The sequence below is a fragment of the Zonotrichia albicollis genome, chromosome 9 (assembly GCF_047830755.1).
Source record: "Zonotrichia albicollis isolate bZonAlb1 chromosome 9, bZonAlb1.hap1, whole genome shotgun sequence".
Classification (NCBI taxonomy): domain Eukaryota; kingdom Metazoa; phylum Chordata; class Aves; order Passeriformes; family Passerellidae; genus Zonotrichia; species Zonotrichia albicollis.
In genome coordinates, this window is record NC_133827.1 from 37879062 (window position 1) to 37897362 (window position 18301).

The 18301-nt window shown below is 47.8% G+C and overlaps 1 protein-coding gene across 5 annotated transcripts in view; it reads left to right on the top strand.

Annotated features, from left to right (window-relative positions):
- TNIK (TRAF2 and NCK interacting kinase) overlaps positions 1–18301 on the top strand; it is a 146190-nt gene that overhangs the window by 22920 nt on the left and 104969 nt on the right. For all 5 annotated transcript variants that reach the window (XM_074547436.1, XM_074547434.1, XM_074547435.1 and 2 more), the window contains exon 2: positions 3409–3474. In XM_074547436.1, the coding sequence (XP_074403537.1) occupies positions 3409–3474 (66 nt within the window). The remainder of the gene's footprint in view (positions 1–3408; positions 3475–18301) is intronic.

Consider the following 18301-nt stretch of genomic DNA (forward strand, 5'->3'; position numbering starts at 1 on the left):
CTGCAGGTGCTACTCTGAAACATTTCCCATCCCATGGGCAGATGAAAAATCCTCTTGAGTGTTTTGTTGCTTTACAGAGAGAATACTTTGTGGAGAGCCTGAGTTTCTGTGTTTTCTGGCACAAGCTCTGAATAGCAGGGAGGAAGGAGGGACCCTACCTTAGTTAAAGGGATCTTGGCAAAGTCCTGGTGCTACTACAGCTGTAAAAATCCTTTTCTAGTTAGAGTGAAGCTACTGTAGAATTGAGAATTATTTGTGGGTTTGTCTCAAATGCTGTCTCTCTCCTCCCTGTTTTAAACAATGCACCTTCTTTGCCTAAACTAACAGCTCACCTCATTTTTTCCTTTTATTTGTGGGTTTGTTATTGAGTGCAGCTGTCTGCAGTTACAAGAGGCACAGTAGCTCTTGTGCAGGCATTCTGGGGTGTGGGAGGAATGGCTTGCAGCAGCCTCATCACCTGTGTGTCCCTCCTGCACTGAGGAGAGGGCATCAGCAGGCTGCAAGCAGCTGTGTGGGATGAGCTTTGCAGCCACCCCCAGCCAAGTGCTGCTGTGAGCCCTGATCTGCAGCACAGGCTATATTTGGTCTGAGATTATTCCCTGCTTGGCCTGGATTGGTCCTGGCTGGGGCTCTGCAGGGTGGATTTCTTTTTCCCTTGGCTAACATCACCCATGCTGTGTGCCTCTGCATTTTTCTCCCTCCCTGCCCTCTCCAGCCTGCCCGAGCTGCTCTGGTTCCTCCTGCAGCCTCTCAGCAGGGCCTTGGTGGGATGTGCAGGATGTGCCCCTGCTACCAGGGACAGCCCATTCCCCAGCAGCCATTAAGATGCAAATCTCCTTTCTGTGTGTATCCGTCAGTCCAAGGGAGGCCAGTGGGAAGCAGAGCTTTTTTTTTCTGGAAAGGCCATTAATAGCATATTATTCCTGTTTCTTGGGGAGAAGCTTTTCCCTTTGACTGCCTGCTGGATGGGAGGAGGGCAGTGGCTCTGGGAGGAGGGATCCAGCCCCCTGTGCTCCCTGACAGTGCTGGGGCTCCCAGTGTGCTGGCTGTGCTGAGGTGGCAGCAGTCAGGGGAGCAGTGTCACTCCTGGCTGTGCTGAGAGATGCCCAGTTACCTTGGCAATGCTTCTGGAAGAATGCAGGGAGAAACCAGGATGGAGAGGGGACATTGCAGCAGGGAAACTGCCTGGCTGGTGGGAGACATGATGGGATGGCAGGAGTGGAAGTTGTGGGTGATGGGAGCAATGGGGGAAAGCCCTCCTGGCACAGAGCTGCCCTGGGCACAGTGACAGCAGAGGCACTTGTGGGACTGGCATCACAAACAAGTGATGGATGGACTCAGGCAAACCTGTTGGAGCCACAAATGTGACATTTACACACATAAGACCAGTGAACCTGGGATGGTGGGATGGGGTGCTCTTGAGTTTTAGGATTTGTAGAAAGAGACTGGAAAGCATATTGAAAAAAAAAGTTCTTTTTATCAGAAATGGCCAGCTGCATCCCTGGATGTTTCTCCAAACCTCCTAAGCATATGCCCTAGGCACGGCTTTCTTCTGCCTTAATCTCCTAGTGAATATTCAAAAATAGATATACTTGTAGCACTGGAAAAGCCTCTTTCAGAGTTGTTTCAGCAGTGCAGAGAAGAACCCTTAGGAAAGAAACTCAAAAAATAAACAGCAGCTGCTGCCATGTTTCCCTCTCCCCACCTCCTCACCCAGTGTGGAAACCCGGTGTCAGTTCCCTTTCCCATCCATTGCTGGCATTTCCCTGCCTGGTACCAAGGCAGCAAAACCCACAGGAGGCTATCCACAGCCAGCTGAGATGTTGCATGCTGGAAACCTGTTGTGCTGCAGCTTCACCTGTGTCTGGCCCAAGTGTGTGGATGCAGGTGTGTTTGTACATGTGTTCTCAAGGGTCTCCTCCAGCACAGCTTCCCCGCCCTTTGCTGCAGGTTGTCCTGCTGAATCTGAGTGGGGTTCCCACCCTGGAGTACCCCAGGGTTTCCCAGGCAGCCTGAGGAAGCTGCTGATAGATGATGGAGGAGCAGGCAGAGAGGGGATGTGGCATTTCTGGATGATCAGAGTTATTCTGTCACCCTGCCTTGGAGCTGTCCCAAACCCTGGCCACTCCATGGCAGCACGAGTTCCTGGCTGGGTGGAAAGCTGCCCCAGCCATGTCAGGACTCAGATTAACTTACTTTTGTGGCCCTGTTACTGGATGAACCTTGCTTCTCAGCTGCTCACAAAGATCCAGTGTTTGACTTTTGGACCCAGCAGCATCTTGAGTTCATGCAGCTTCGTAATGAATGAACCCTCTGTGTCCGTAACGGGGTGGTGGGTGTCCATCTCCTCTCTCCTCAGGAGTGCTGCTGGCTGATCCTCCTTGGGAGGCATCCCTGGGAGCTGCTATCCCTGGGCTCACTGGGATGCCAAGTCATCCGGCAGCTCAAGTAAACCCAGCAGGGAGGATGAGGCTGGGTGGTGGTGTGGGAGGCAAGGGCACACACAGACCCCTGGGATGTCAGGATGCCTCCGCATCTGCTTCCAGGGAGATTGTGTTTTCCAAAATTGGAGTGATGAGTACAAGAAAAGGAGGAGGAGCAGGAGAAGGGAAAAACCTAACCAGAGGAGAAAATAGCAGCAATGGTTATTCCTTCTTTCTTTCTTTCTTTCTTTGCCCACCCTCCCTCATACCTCACATCTTTGGGCTGTGCTGGTGGGTGCACATATGTGTGTGACTGCACTTCCCCTGGCTGGGCACATGCCAAGTGCAGGGGGTGTGGGAACAAGATTTTGTGCTTTGTTGCCACCTTTACAAGGTGTTGTGTCCTCATATAGCATTGCCTTGGAGCTGCTTATCTCAGCTGGCAAACGGGATGTCAATAGCCAGGATGCACCAAACCAAAAATGGCCTTTAGACAGAGTAACACTAAAGCTGCTGACCTCAGGAACAGACCTGGAAACCCCTGCTTTGAGCCCCAGAATGGCATCCTGCCAGTTGGATTGTTTTATTCCAAAACTGATGCATAAGAAAATCTAACTTCTAATAGCAAATGTTTCCTGTTGCATTTAAAGCATGCCCTGAGTGCTCATAGATGGAGCAGATGACAGTCAAATGGATGGATGCTCACTCACAGGCATCTGCCTGGCATCTCCCAGCCCAGGTGCTGGAGGTGGGCAGCACCTGGCAGGTCTGTGCTGCCCAGAGTGCTGGGGCTGCCCACACAGGGCTGGCACCTGGACAGTGCCACACTTGTGCTCATTGTCCCTGTAATTCCCATCTCTGGTCTGCCTGAAAACCTTAAACCACTCAAAACCCTTGTCAGAGAAATGTTGATCTTCATCAAACATTTATTTTTTCAGAAGTCTATAAATATTGCTTATTTAACATTTTTTCTCTTTTCTCCTAGGATCCTGCAGGAATCTTTGAATTGGTTGAGCTCGTTGGCAATGGCACCTACGGGCAGGTCTATAAGGTAAGAGCTCCAGCTGAAGTGATGCTGTTTGCCTTGGCTGTGTGTTGAACATGGAGCATCCCAGCACATCACCTTGACTAGGCTCTGACCATTTCAAACCTGACAAGAAACCTTGCTGAACTCTGACCCTTTGGTCCTGTGTGCAAGCACCGTGTAGCACACAGAGCTCTTACAATAAGCAATTCACATTAGCTCTGAAGCTGTCACAAGAAAATGAATTGCTTTTTTTAATCCCCCTTTCCCCCCAGTTGCTTTTTATTGATTAGATGATGAGGAGGGAGTGAGAAGTCTGTGCTTTAATAGCTAAATCTCGATCTCGTCTAGGAGCTGAGTTTACGGCTGCAATAGGCTGCCAAATGAGTTTGCTACAGTCTAGTGCTCTGCTTGCACACAGGCTGGCTGCCATCCTTTCCACTGGCAGCAACCTGCTACAGGATTAAAAACACTATTAAAATGTTTTTATTAAGGTGCCTGTTACAGTCAGTAGGATTGCTTTAAGTTTTTCTAAACATCTAGAAGCAGCAATCCACATGAGAATAGTGAAGGGACTGTGGAGAGCAGGATTTTTAAAACATGAACTTCTTTACAAGAATATTTAAAATGCCCTTCTCCTGTATTGTATCACCTGTCCCAAACACTTCTTAGCTTGGGGGATTTCCAGATGTTGTTATCTTGGTGGGGTCTTTTTATGGACTGTTCTTGTGCATTTGGGGTGGGATTGAATTATTTCAAAGTCGGGGGTTATCTGTGTTTATATGTGGCAGGGAGATGTTTCTTGTCATGGTTGCTTGAGGAATTTGCCAACTTTTATGGTTCTGCTGGGAGTCAGTACCTCCCCTGGGCCTCATTCTCCAAGGAACTCCTCTGTGTGTGTGTGTGTGGGCACAAGTGCTGTGTACACGTGTACTCATGCATGTGTGGGCACACAGAGAGCCTGTTTACCCGTCATTCCCGTGTTTCATTTTGACTATAGAAAAGAATATACTCATGTGCTCCTACTCTGTGGTTTTGGAGACACAGCTCTTGCTTGTCATGCTCTAAAAGACGGCGAGCTGCCCCTGCTGAGGAGAATGGTGTTCAAAGAGCCAAGATTCCCCCACCCTCCTGCTGCTGTAGACTAATCCTGTCAGTAGAAGGATCAAGGGATTGAAGCGAACCGAAGATGAACTGGAACTTCTGGAGTTTTAAATGTGTGAATTTTTGAACTGAAACAGATTTTTTAAAAAAAATAACAAAAACAAAGGAAAAACCGCCCCACCCCAAAGCTGTTCTTATCAAGGTTATATTCCAGGGAGCCTTCCCCTCTGGTATTCATTGTTTTCCCACCGTGTGCTCCCTGCCACGGGAGCTCCCTTCTGAACTGTTTTTCTTCTCAGCTGCTAAAATAACGGTGGAAGGTGACCTAATTTTAACTGGTTCATATTTCTAACAATCCGTGGAAACTATGTGCCTGTAACAGCCTTTTCAAAGCGTCGTGTGTTTTTGTGGAGAGCAAAAAAAGGAAATAAGCTGGTGCTGCTGGTTGTGTGGCTCAGCTGATCGGGTTTCCTCTTGCTGGGTTCAGTTCTTTCTGTGTGTTACCTCAAAGGGGAAAAAAACCGCCCAGAAACGTCCCAAGTGCAGGCTGAATGTCTCTGTGTTCCTTTTCCCCTGCTGTACAAGGGGAAAATCCTCCTGCTAACTGTTTTTAACGTGCTGGAGTGACTGGATTGTCCTCGGTGTGATTCACGTGGTGCCGGTGCCAGACGGGATGGTGACGGGGGTGGAGGGGAAAACGCTGCTGTCCAAACCAAATTAGTAACTATTGAGGTATGAGCTCAGGCTAAGCCTGACTTCACAGCTCTCTTAAACTGGAGTCCTGGAGTAGCACACACGCTCTATAAACAAAAGGAGACTTTGATATAAAACATACATAACTGTTTATGGTGTCCCACCCTAAAACCCAGCATGGAAATAAGATCTTCTGCCATTCTTTTTCTCCAGATACCACCGCTGTATTTATCTCTTGCAGCAAAACAAATGGATCAACTTTCAAGACACACAGACCTTCTGGCTCCATTCTAAATCAGCCCTTAGAAGTGATCCATACCTAGGAGCAGCGTCCTCTGTAATTAGATGGTTGTTTCATTGCCATTTCCAAGCCCTTCTCAGGCAGGGCTGAACTATTCACAGAATCATTTAGTTTGGAAACGGTCTTCAAGATTGAGTCCAGACAATAACCCAGCACTGCCAAGCCCAGCATGTCCCTAAGTGCCACAGCTACCCATCTGTTGAGTCTCTGCAGGGGTGGTGACCCACCCCTGTGTGCTGTGTTACCTGAGGTGCACTCCTAGAGGCTGCTGCACCTCTGGTTGTGTTCTTGGGTTCTGGTGCTGGCTGCCAGCCCAAGCTGTGCAGGTCCAGCCCCTGTGCTCTCAGCCAGGAGCAGTCACCTGGTGAGCATCACCCCTCCGTTCTCATGGCTGGTCCCTCTCTGGAGCAAGAAAAGCAGCTTTGCTGTTGGAAAGAGGCAGAAGTGAGATGTTTATTCCAGGCAGGGGATGATGTTTTATGTCTGTGTGCTGCAGCCTTGATGTTTCCCCTAGAAGATCTGATACAGCAGCAATGTCTGACCCTGCTGCATGGCCACGTTTGTGCTGGAGACTGCAGGTATCCTGGTGAGAACCAGCTGGCCTGCCCAGGACCTGGGGGAAAACGTGCAAGGTGCAAACTTCGCGTTGATCCCATGGGATAAAGGGTGTGGTTATGTTCTTACAGCTGAATGATCTCACAGCCCTGCAGGTTGAGGAGCCTGAGAAGTGTCTGGGGGTACCACAGCAACAGGAGCCCTCAGAGAGCAGGGATTCATGGAGCCTTAGCATCTGCTGCGTTGGGGAGGCTGGGGAGCCCCTGGCACAGCACAGCACATGCCTTCTCCTTGCTGGTGGGAGGAGAGCTGTGTTGGCCAAGCCTGGAGCACCCTGAGAGCTCCCACAAGGAGGGCACCACTGCCAGAGCCTGAGCACTGGGATGCAGCTGCTGCTGCTGCTTCGATCCTGCTTTCTGGGTCATGGTCTGAAGATCCCTTTCAGGTGGTTCACAGTGCTCCTGTGAATCAAAGCCTTGTTTTCTGAGACTTGTGCTTGAGGCGAAGGCCATGGGTTCGTTTTGACCTCTGTATTTTCAAGTAAAGGTCTTCCTTTGCTCAGAGCAGCAGGTTGAAAAATCCCTTTGGTTCTTCCCAGTGACACCTGGGCACTGCAGGAGCCCTCAGCACAGACCTGCTCTGCTCTCACTTCTCTATCCCCAACCACAAGCTCCTCACTCTGGAAGAATGCAGAGAGAAATAACATTCCTTGTTCGCTGCTTAACAATCTTCTCTGAATAGCTCAATTTTTATTTTAATGAGGGACTGCACTGGTGATGATTTATCTCTCTAATTGAATTGGAAGCTTTTCTTTATTTTCTAATAGTCCTGCATCTAATGTTACAGATTGTAAACTGGTTTTGATGAAAGACTGAGAACTTGCTAGCTTCTCTGCCAGACATCGTTGCAGTAGTGAATTTTTGTGTCCTTGGACTTTATTTTTGTTATAGGTATTTAAGGAAATGACTATCAGGAATACAATGAGTTGGACTTGGGGAATTAAGCCTTTGCCTCACTGGTTTTTAGCTGATGGCTGAAAGCAACTCTAAACACAAAACTCACTAGGACTCTTCAGAGCATTATCTAAACTGTGAGGAAATGCTGCTTTTATGTCCCAGAACATTATTATTGCTGTTTATTTCTACTCTGCATGAGAGCAAACAAATACTGCTTAGAATACAGTGTGTGCTTAGATTGCCTGGATAGATCAGGGCCATAACCAGTGGGGTGTCCAGCACCAATAAAGGGAGGAGTTAAAAGGAAAAGGACGCTGGGCTGCTCAGGGATACCTGCCCAGTAGATGGGTGCAAAGCTTGGGGACACATTTACTTACTGTGCATTCGGTAAGTGGAAAACCAGAGCAATTCCTTCAGTGTTTTTATGGACTTAGCTGTGGCCCATGGATAGTGTCAGCCAGGAAGGATTTTGATGCAAACCTTCACAGTAGTGAGAAAAAGAATCAGGAAATAGATGAGATGGTAACCTTTGTACCTCTCATCTTGTGTGTTTTACAATGTGGAAGTAAATGATGTTGAGATTACATATTCACGTGCTCCTTCCCCACTGTGCCAGGAGGACAGTGGTCATTAATGCCAAGTGCTGCTTTGCCTGGTTCCCTGGGATGTGGCTCTCCATTTGCAGCTCCAGCAAGGTTTTATTTTACAGGGTACAAGATAGAGTATGTGGGCACCTCTGTAACTGCACAATAACTATTGATTGCTTAATTATCTGGTAAATGCCACATAATCAGCGAGCTATTACCCAGCAATAGTCTGTGCTCTAATTTAGAGCGTGTGGGATCCACGTGCCGCCCGTGTCAGCTGTGCCCATCCAAGGAGCTGCTTTACCATCCCCACCTGATGGGGCAGGGCAGGGAATCACCCAGGGCAGGTGGAGCACCTCTGCAGCCCTCTGCCAGCCCAAGTGAGGCAGCTGTTTGAGGGGAATGTGGGTTTTGCAATTGCTTTTTGTTGTCTCTCTGTCTGGAATACAATACACATGGGAAAAGATTGAAGAAATGCATCCCAGGATCTTTACTCAGGACTTATTGCCCAGCTGGTATTTGCCAGAAGCCAGGGCCAGTCCACCTGGAGGCAAATGCCCAGGTTTGACCTGGTGGGGGGAGATATTGAGGTGTGTGGGTATTTGAAAGTGAATAAAATATTTGAAATCCAAGTCACCTGTTGCTGGAGAGCTGGGAGCAGCAGGACTGCTGGGACATCTTGGTTGCTGAAACAAACCTGTGGGAATGTCCCAGGCACAAGTCTGTGTTTGATAGTGTTGTCTTGGAGTTTGCAGGTATCAGAGGAGGAGGGATAATGCCTGTTCTGCACTCCTGGGTGCTGTTTGTGCACTCCATGCACAGTGGCATCCTTCCTCCTGGCATCCCCAGGCATTCCACCAGTGCAGGCTGGTGGGGTAGCAGGTAAATATCCTAAAGAAAAACTTTTAGAAAGCTACTTTTGCCTTTTATTTATTTTTGAGGGTGGGTATGAGAAAATAGAGTGCCGTCTGTGTCATGTTTAACTTGCCTGACATCTGTCTCAGTCTGGCTGCTGCTGATCAAGTGCTGGGCCTTTGCATGTGCCCTGGTGAGAACAGAAACTCTCCAGGTTCCTGGGTCATTAATAGGAGTTCAGATAATTAGCCTGAGTGAAGAATGACAGTAATTGTTTTTAATCATCAGTTGGTTTATTGTCTCCCTTTCTGAAAGGCTGATGGTCAATAGCTCGATAATTAATCACTGCTGCGTTACCCGTGTGGAAGAAGCCACCGTGCTGCACACAATTAATATTTCCTGGGGATTGTTGCTGTAAAGAATTAACTGTAGTTTACATACACAGCTTTTATAGCTGCAGACTGACTGCTGTGCCTTGCTTGAAAGGCCAGACTGAAGTGCGCACACCAGTGCCTGCAGAGCAGGTTATGCTGCCACACACCCTTGTCCCAACATCTGGCCTGATGTGCTGGTCCTGAGCACACCCAGGGCACCCCACTCACAGGCTGCTGAAGGAATTCAGAGCCCCATCATCCTGCAGTCTAAACAAGCAGCTCTAAGCCTAGACAGCTGTTGTATTTGAGGGAGCACTGTGAGCATTTCTCTTTTCCCACCTTCATGTTTATAAAATGAACTGTGATGTTGCAAGGTTGGGTGTGACTTGGGCATTGGTGGTTCTGGTGTTGTATCCTCAGCTTTGGGTCTTTTTTTTATGTTTTCAAGCTCGTCAGAGGCTGCTTTTGGTGCAGACTGAGTGTAACCACACTGTGTGTGAATGTGTAGCCATCCCTCCTCATGCTCTGATGGGAAGCATCCTGGCTTTCCCCATGGTTTGGTGCTGCTCTCAGAGCCTGCCCCAGGGGACTGAGGCAGGGAAACACTTTGTGTCTGCCCACCCTGCCCTGTCCCAGGCTCTTCCTTCATTGGGATGGTTTTGGTGTTGGCTGGAATGATCACATCCACATCCACACACAGACCCTTATCGGCAGGCCCTGGCTGCTCATCACCTTCAAGGTCAGGGATGGCCTGAGTGTGGAATAGATTTACAAGACTTACAAGCTGCTTTATAATCCTTCTGTATGACAAGCACAGTATTAAATATTAAGCCATTGTTTCTGCTGGGATGGCTCTGTGTGCCAGCAGAGAGGATGGTGCTGCTGCCGTGTGGGGATGCTCACCAGGGCTGGGGTCTCCATTGCTTCCATTGCTGGGCTTTTACCAGCTCTTTCTGGGTTGCAGGAAGGGGCTGGGCTGGAGTACTGGTGTGTGATAACCCCTGCAGCCTTATCAGAAGGAAAATGGGCAACCTCAATGCATCAACTTCCCCACGATGTTATAGTAGCTCTGGAGGAGAAGGTCCTTTCCATGCTGACTCAAATGGAGTGTGTGTGTTTCTGAAATGCAGATTTGTTTTTGCCATGCAGGCAAGGAAGTCTGAACTGAAAAATGATTAAAATGATGCTTCATTCTTATTTAAAAAAAAAAAAAGGCAAAAGCTTTGTTACCAGAGCAACTGGTACATCTTGTGCTGCTTCATTTCTCTGAAACAGAGCGAGCCCTCAGCCCTCCCTCCCCCCGACAAGAAACCAGCCCCCACACACCTACACACCAATATGTCACATTAGCTTTGCTGCTTTCTGAATAATGTAAGGGAAAGGTGCTTTTTCAGTCCCAGAGAATGCAGGTTATAAAAGGTGATTAAAAATGTCTCTGTATTGCCTCCCTTTAAATCTCTGTTCCCTTTCCCTCCCTGCTGAGTTTGTGAAGGGAAAGGGCAGGGTGAAGGTCAGGAGCAGATTGATGTTTCTGTGGAGTGACATTTGTCCACTCTGCCTTGCATTGCTGGGTGCTCTGATTCTGTAAATACTGCACAGCTTTGCAGGACAAAAAAAAAATATCTGCAATGTCTTAGGGTTAAAAAAGCTGTGTTTGAAGATGCCAAGTAAAGTCAGTGGTGCTGCAGAGCATGGGGAATGTGGTGCTTGGGCCTGCAGTGCCATTTGTGTGGGTGCCAGGCATGGATAGGGACAGAGGGATGTCTCCTTGGCTTGTGGCATTGCAGGGTGCTCTGTGCAAGCAGCTGCTGTGCTGATCATAGCAGCAAGCACCGTGTCCATCCAGAGCCACATTCCCCTGCCCAGAGGAATGCCTGGGCTGGGAACTCAGCCTTGGCTTTTGTCACATCTTCTGTGGGGGCACTGAGTGTGAGAGGTGAGGGTGCAGTGTGTGAGGGAGGTGTTTAGAAAAGAGCCAGCTTTCAGAATTGGGGTTACTGTGTGTGAAAGCAGCACTGTCTGCTTTGGGAGGGGTGGCTTCTCCTCTGCCAAAGCTCCCACTGCTCTGCTCACTGTAGTATCTTACCAGCAGTGTTCTGCAGGGGTGTGGCTGTGGCTGGTGGGTGCTGTGAGGCTCGGGTGGGTTACAAAACACATTTGCTGTTGGGTTATAGCCCTCTAAGGGGAACCCTGGGCTGCAGGGCACGGGTGAGGAGCTTCTTGCTCTCAGCAGAAGCTGGTACCTGCTGGTTTTTTGCAGTTGTAAACTTGGATATTGTATTTAGGAAGTAACAGGCTCTTGTAGTGAATTGGAGCCTGTGCAGTGCACAGGGAGCTGAGGGCCAGGACCCCACTGCTGTGGATTCTCCAGTGACCTTTGCTAAGTGCCTCCTCTCTTCTCCTTTCCCATCTTTCTTCCCCGTCCCTGTCCTCACTCCATTCCCAATATAATCAGAAACAGAGCAATGCTGGGGTGGTTTGAGGGGCAGAGCTGGGAGTTGCTGGGTGGCACCAGCATTGGAAATCCATCTCTGAGGCCATGGGGAGCCTGAGTGCCTCTGCACCAACATTTTGGGAACGAAATGCTGGAAGCAAGGCTCATTCCCAGAGGAGCAAGTAGAGCAGCTGCTGCTAGGTCAGTTGAGGAAAACAACCGAGAGAAGCACTGAAAAATAGGTTTTGGAGCTGGGAAGTGTTTTGTTCCTCCCAGCTCTGGAGGTGCCACTCTCAGCTAGGAAGAGACTTTTTGGAGAAGGGGATGGGAGGAGCAGCAAGCTGTAAATGCTGGTCCAGGCTGTGGATTTGAAGCTTTTGCAAATGCTGTGGTGTTTGTCTTCAGAGACGTTTCTCGCTTGTCACTTTTTTGTGTCACTCCCAAGTTTTGATGCAGCTTGACTCATGGCTGACCCTGAGGACTGGGAGGCAAGTGATGCCTACAGGGAGCTGGCTGGAGCTCTGCAGCTCCTCCTGCTTCTGCTTTGAAGGCTTACTGCAGAGAGAATGGTGCCTCTCTTCAAATCTGCTCTTTATTCTTAGGTTTACCTGGGAAGCCCTTTACACTAATTACCTAAAGATGGAAAGTGCCAAGCAAACACAGCCTGCTTCCAAATGTTGTGGGATTTTTTTTCCTCTTCTTGCATAAGAATGGCAGATTGGTGTAATTTTTTTTTGTTTTGTTTAAGTCTTCATATTTTTTTGTGTGTCTTTAGGTGTCTTAAATTCTTGTGTGGAAATTTGCACAAGGCAGTGTGTGGCTAGGAGCCCAGCTCCACCCTCCCATGCCCTTGTCTCCAACCCATCTCAGCCTGTGTGTAGGTGGCTGGGAAGGTCAGTTTGGGCTGGAGAGGGTTGTGGGGGAACCTGAGGCTTTGTTAGCACCAGGTGAGGTGATCCAGCCCAGGGAGTCCTGTCAGGTGCCACAGCCTCCTCTTCCTGTGCCCAGGGCTCATCTTTGGGTGTGGAGCATCCCAGCCCACATTCACCTGCCTTGGGCTGGGCTCCAGACCTGGGCTCTGATGTCCCACTCATTGCTGGAATTCTCTGACTTCCCTCCCCAAGCTTTTTGTGCTCTTCACTGGAGCAGGGCGGTGCTTTTAAAGTGTAGGTAAATGCTCCTTTTTCTTTTTTTCTGATGATGGTGTAATGACCAGGGCATTGGGCTGTGGGGCTTTGTGCCGCATTCAGGTCAGTGCCTTGTGTGGCAGTGTTGATTTGCATTTAAAAAGCCCCAAACTTATGGTGGCTGTTGCTGAGGAAAGGTTGAACTGTCAGCCTCAATGGCAAAGGAAACAGAGGTAAGCAGATGTGCTGGGAGAGATGAACATCTCTCCTGCTCTGACATCTGAGGCCAGCAGGGTGAGATGGGGACAGGGAGCCATTTCATCCTTCCAGCTTAACTCTGTTCTTCTTGCTTTGCATCCCCTTTTGAAAATGTGGAAGGTTTCCATCATATCTTGCAGTTTATAAGTCTTTATGCCAATACTTTCCTTGGTGTTGTAATTTCTCCCTGAGCAAAACCATTATTTGAGGATAAGATGCTTCATTCAGTAACTTGAGCATTCAGAAGTCTCCAGCCAACCTCCCCTGTCCCCACCTGGGACATAAAAAGAGTTGGAAGCTCTCACAGACCCCGCAAAAGGCTAGAAATGCATCTTTGTTTTCCAGAGGTAGAAATTCAATATAAGCAGTCATCAGGGCTTAGGAAAAATTGCAGATTCCACTGGACTTGCCATTAGTCTCTTGTTTTTTTAGAGCAGTTGTGGCTGTAGTTGAAGTGGGCAGCACCAGTGGAAATGCCTTTGCATTCCTGGACTTCAGAGATTTTCCCTTTCACACTTTTATTCAGCAGGTCCAGGATCAAGGCCAAACCTTTTCTACGTAACTAATAGAAAGACAGCCAGTTCAGCAGAATTTCTGTAAATAGCCTGTTCCAGATGAGTTGTGAATTGTGCATGTGAATGCCAATAAGGCTAACACCAGGGGTGGTTTGCCAAAGAAGATGGAAATCTTGTGTTAGAGAAGCAGGCTTCTGAAACACAATGTCAGATCATATTTTTGGACTCTGCAGAAACATTGTTTGCTGTAGTCATGAAACTGCCCAAAATGCAGGAGAGTGGCACTGAAGGACAGCATCCAGGATGTGAGTGCTGGTCACACAGAAGACGCTCAGCATCAGCTGAAAATCCTGCAGCAAAATCCCTTGAACACCTGCTGAAAGAACTCCTCCAGTATTTTTAATGTTTTTTTAACTGACAAAAGCCAGCATGTGTTGGGATAGCCATGGTGTGGTTTGGAGGTACTCTGCCTTTAGCATCCACACCCATTTGGGGACTGGAGGGGTGGTGGGCATCTCAGGGAGGTCACTCAGCTGGGCAGTGGTGCAGGGCATGGCTGTCCCTCGGCAGTGATGCTGCCCATGCAGTTCAGCCCCCACAGGAGCAGCTGGGTTCAAGGTCTGTCACTGTCCAAGCATTGAAAGCCACCATGGATTGAGAGGGGGGACATTGTTCCTTCATGCTGGCTGCCTTGTAACTCCTTGCACTGCAAATGGATTTGCTGTGCTGGCTTGCTGGGTTGTGCAGTCCCAGGAGAGCCAGGTTACAGCTTTTGGCTTGAAGGAGAGGCTGGTTCTCATGGCATTTATGTGTCTTTGGCCTGGGCTGACTTGGGCTCTGTGAATCATTGGCATTTATCCTTGTGCAGAGAAAGCACAACACATCTGCTCACCTAAGTTAAGCACTACAGCACCACCTCCATCTTCAGCCTTTTTCTCCCTAGTGGCAATCTTGGGGATGTGGTTTGGTTTGGGTCTCTTTTACTTGCATCTGCTCACAGTAGCTAAAACTTGGCATGGCCAAGGAGATTTGGTGCTTTTCCCATGCAGATACAGGGTTGCAGAGTGGTGCCAGCAGCTGCAGAGGGCACCTAGCAGGGGATTCGCCAGAGGGCTCAGAGGGAGCACAATTTTGGGCTATACCATGTGTCACAGACATCTTTTCATTAAAACTCCTTTCCTTAGGATTTTTTCCTTCTAAAAAAGGAAAAAATCTTGTTCCTGAGAGGCCTCAGGAACAAAATGTAAACATTGATTATCTGCTGCTGTGGAATGCAGCAGGTGCATCTGTGATTGGTCTCATGTGGATGTTTGGAATTAATGACCAATCACAGCAGAGCTGGCTCTCTCCCTGTCTGAGCCACAGACCTTTGTGATTCTTTTCTATTCTATTCATAGCTTAGCTAGCCTTTGTAGAGGAAACCTTTCCTTCTATTCTTTAGGATAGTTTTAATATAATATATATCATAAAATAATAAATCAAGCCTTCTGAAACATGGAGTCAGATCTGCGTCTCTTCCCTAAGACCCCTGGGACCATCGTCACAGCCATGTGTCTAAGATCACTCTTCTTCCTCCAAATCTGTCATCTTTCTTCTAGAAAGAGCCCTAAATGTGTGTTACAGTGCCCGGGGTTGTGTTTAGAGTACTCTGTACATCAGCAGATGGATTTAAACCCAGTGGGGGCAGTGTGTGACCCCTGGCAGTGCAATGTGCGTGCCTGTGAGGGTGCAAGAAGCCCCAGCCAGCTGTGAGATCATCCCTCATCCCTGGGGAGGGGATGCAGCCACAGCAGTGTGTGCCTTTGCCTCTGCTGGTCACTGCCTGCACACCATTCCAGGGCTAGGGAATGTTCCTTGGGCTCGGGGAGCCCACAGCTGAGATGGCATGGGGAGAAATCCAGTGACAGCAAACGCTCTTGAAAACTCCAGCAGATGCTCCCAGTATTGAGTTTTCTCCTTCCCTCACTGGTGACTGTCTACAACCTGCTTGGGAAGGCACTTGAGAAGAAATAAGGTAATTACATAATTGAATAACAGGTGTGAGAGTGGCATTCTGAGCTCAGCAGCAGTGAGGAGGAGCTGAGGCTGTGGGACGTGACTTGTCTTGCACGGCACAGATTAATCACATCAGCTCCTGGGAGACAGGTCTGCCAGAGAGGTGCTTGTGCTGGATGCAGTGTTCATATCACTCAAATTAGGCTGTGTACAAGAGCTAATAAAAACAGGGGGAGAGAATTCCAGCAGAAGGGATCAGTAACTTGAAAGCGTTTTAATTCAAAACTGGAAAAATGAGAGAGGTTATGGGCAAGGAGAGTGTGTTAATAAAGGAAAATGAGTATTTGTTACTGCTGGTGTGAAATGAGATAATTTAAGAGATGTTCTAAGTGCCTTTTGTCACAGTTAATGCCTTTTGTTAGGTTTCCAAGCAAAATGGAGCCTGCGACTCTCAATTTCAGGGTTCTCAGATGATCAAAATACCGTGGGGCAGCTTGATCATCTCATGCTTTGCTGGAATGAGGTCATCAATAACTTTTGCCTGAGTGTGATTTACACAGTTGTCACTGTCTGAATTGCCATAATATGTCTCTGCCCAGGAAAAATGCTGCATTTGGAGGGGGAGAAAAAACCAACAAAACAGAAGCTCTCTGGGTAGTTGGTTCACTGCTAATAATGGATACAGAAAAGTGATTACTTGTGATCCATTCAAATAGGAAGGCTCAGCCTCTAAAGCTGGAGGCATGGAAGCTGTTACAAGGTCAAGCAGTGTCCTTTAAGGAGAAATAGGTGGCAAATACTGTCAGTGGCAGATAACACATCTGCAGCATCATGAGAAGTACATCTGAAATTAAGATTAAAGGTGCTTTGCACTCGTATGGAGAGGAGGAAAAGAGAAGATAGAGATGAAATCAGAAAAAAGAGGATTAGCTTTTGGTGGGTGACAGGCAATAGCTCTGGCCAGGGAGAGATTTAAACAGCAAAGTGCTCAGTAACTCAGGGAATTATCAAAGGTTTCTGCAGCTGCTTCCAACTGATGGTCTTCAAGAGCCCCAAATTCTTTGTGTTTGAACCTTTCTCTCACCCCAAGCCTGTGTGTGTGTGTGTATGCACATGCAAAATCTCATCTGCAGCCCCATATGTCAAGCTGGGAATGCAAAGCCCAGAGGCCCTGGTCATCCTCGCTTGCAGGAGTCTGCTTTAATTTTAGATGCTTTAGTTTACACTGAGGCAAAAGGGGACCTGACCTGCAGCTATGGTGGCAGACCTCATTCTTTTCTTGACTTACACTGTGGATCAGGGCACCAAAAGCTTCTAAAAATGAAGTCATTGTGTCTGGGCAAATGTTTTCAAGTCTCTGCTTTCATAAATGGGGCTGGGAAGCTTTGCTGAAGGTCCTGCAAGAGAAAGGGGATCTGTTGACTGAGGGATATGAGGTAAAGTTAGCCTATTTGAGGTGTTGAAGAGGATGGCACTAAGTTTTGTCAGTCTCATGATGCTGTGAAACCCTTATTTGTGAAGATGGGTTTTGGCTGTGACCTCTTTGAGAAGTAGAAATACTTTGACCCTTAATAACTATGGTATGGCAGTGGCTTCACGGGTGGGAAATTTGGGTTTGTGTTCCCAAAGGAAAGCACCTTCCCTGAAGCAGAAGGAGAAAGATCCAAGGCATCAAATGTGTTTTTCCTGCACCTTGGGAAAACACCACAGCCCGCCAAAACCTATGAGGTTTTCATTCAGATTGGACCCCTTGGTGCAAATCTTGTTTTTGCAAAAACTTTAAAATGTCTGGGATTTATTCCTTTGTGGGAAAAAGTGTGTTTGCAGATCTCAGACATTTGGGAGAATGTTGTTGGTTTCCTGGTGGTGATCAGTGGTGCCCAGGGCTGCTGGTCTGCAGTTCTGCTTGTTTCCTCTGTGGCAAGATGCTCACTGACATCCAGATTATCAGGTCCATAAATACCCAGGCATCTGGGAGCCCTTCCTGGTGTCTGGTCTGTAGCTGACCTTTCATTTTGCTGGCAGAAAACGAAGATTAGCCATGAGATCAGCAGACTACAGTGGAGGTTGCACATCCATGCTGTCAGATAGAAATAGAAACAGAAACAGGAAAGGGGAACTATCATATCTGTTAAAGATCATCTGTGTGCTATTAATGTACCAGTGACCAGGCCTCTCCCTGAGCTTGTGAAGGCTTTACCTGCTTAAAAAAGTTATGTCTGAGCTACAGCAACCTCCCAAGTTTGTGTCCTGCTTGTACATATGTGGACCTTGCCTCCGCCATTTTCTCATGTGTTCAAACGAGTCTTATCAAAGGACCATAGTGTTTAATCCAAGGCAAGTCTCAGAAGAATAAACTGCTTTGGTTTTCATAGTCTGGTGCAAAATTCTTTCTGCATTTCTTGGCACTTGGTTATTAATGAGGCATTTGTTCTGTTTGCTTGAAAACCTCCCAGCAGCCAGCACGTGTGTGCTATGCAAATTATTTGTGGTTTGGTTAAATACTGTTTTACTAGGAAGGGGAATAACTGAAATTAGTAGAGGAAAAATAAGTAATATTAACCCTCTGTGGGCTGTTCCCTTGTTAATTGTTTTGGTGATTTGGCTCTTGAATTGAGTGTGCCACTGATGTAAATGGCAATTTGGGATGTGGGCTTGAATAGTCACATACCCCTGAGTGCTTATTTTGTGTGGCAGTGGTCCAAAAAACTGCCAGCGTCCTAATTAACACACTTTTTCAATGGACAATATTAATATTCATACTATTATAATGTAAAATGAGTAATTTGAATAGACAGAATACCTTGCACTCTCTTGCTCTCTTGTGGATTAACCTACAAAAGGCCACTGGCACTCGTCCTTTCAGGCCTTAATGGGTACAAAGGCTTCCAATAAAACTGTTTGGGCAGAGGTGCCTAGAAATGTGTAGCAGATATAGTGCATGTGGTAGGGATGGCGATAATTTGTTAGAGTGGTGAAGGGAAATGTGAAGGGAAATGGTTTTGTAATAGATGAGCACCTCCAAGTGATGGAGGAGAGAGGCAGCTCTCGGGGGCGACTGGCCCCACAACATCCATCTGAATGGTGTCAGCCTGGCAGC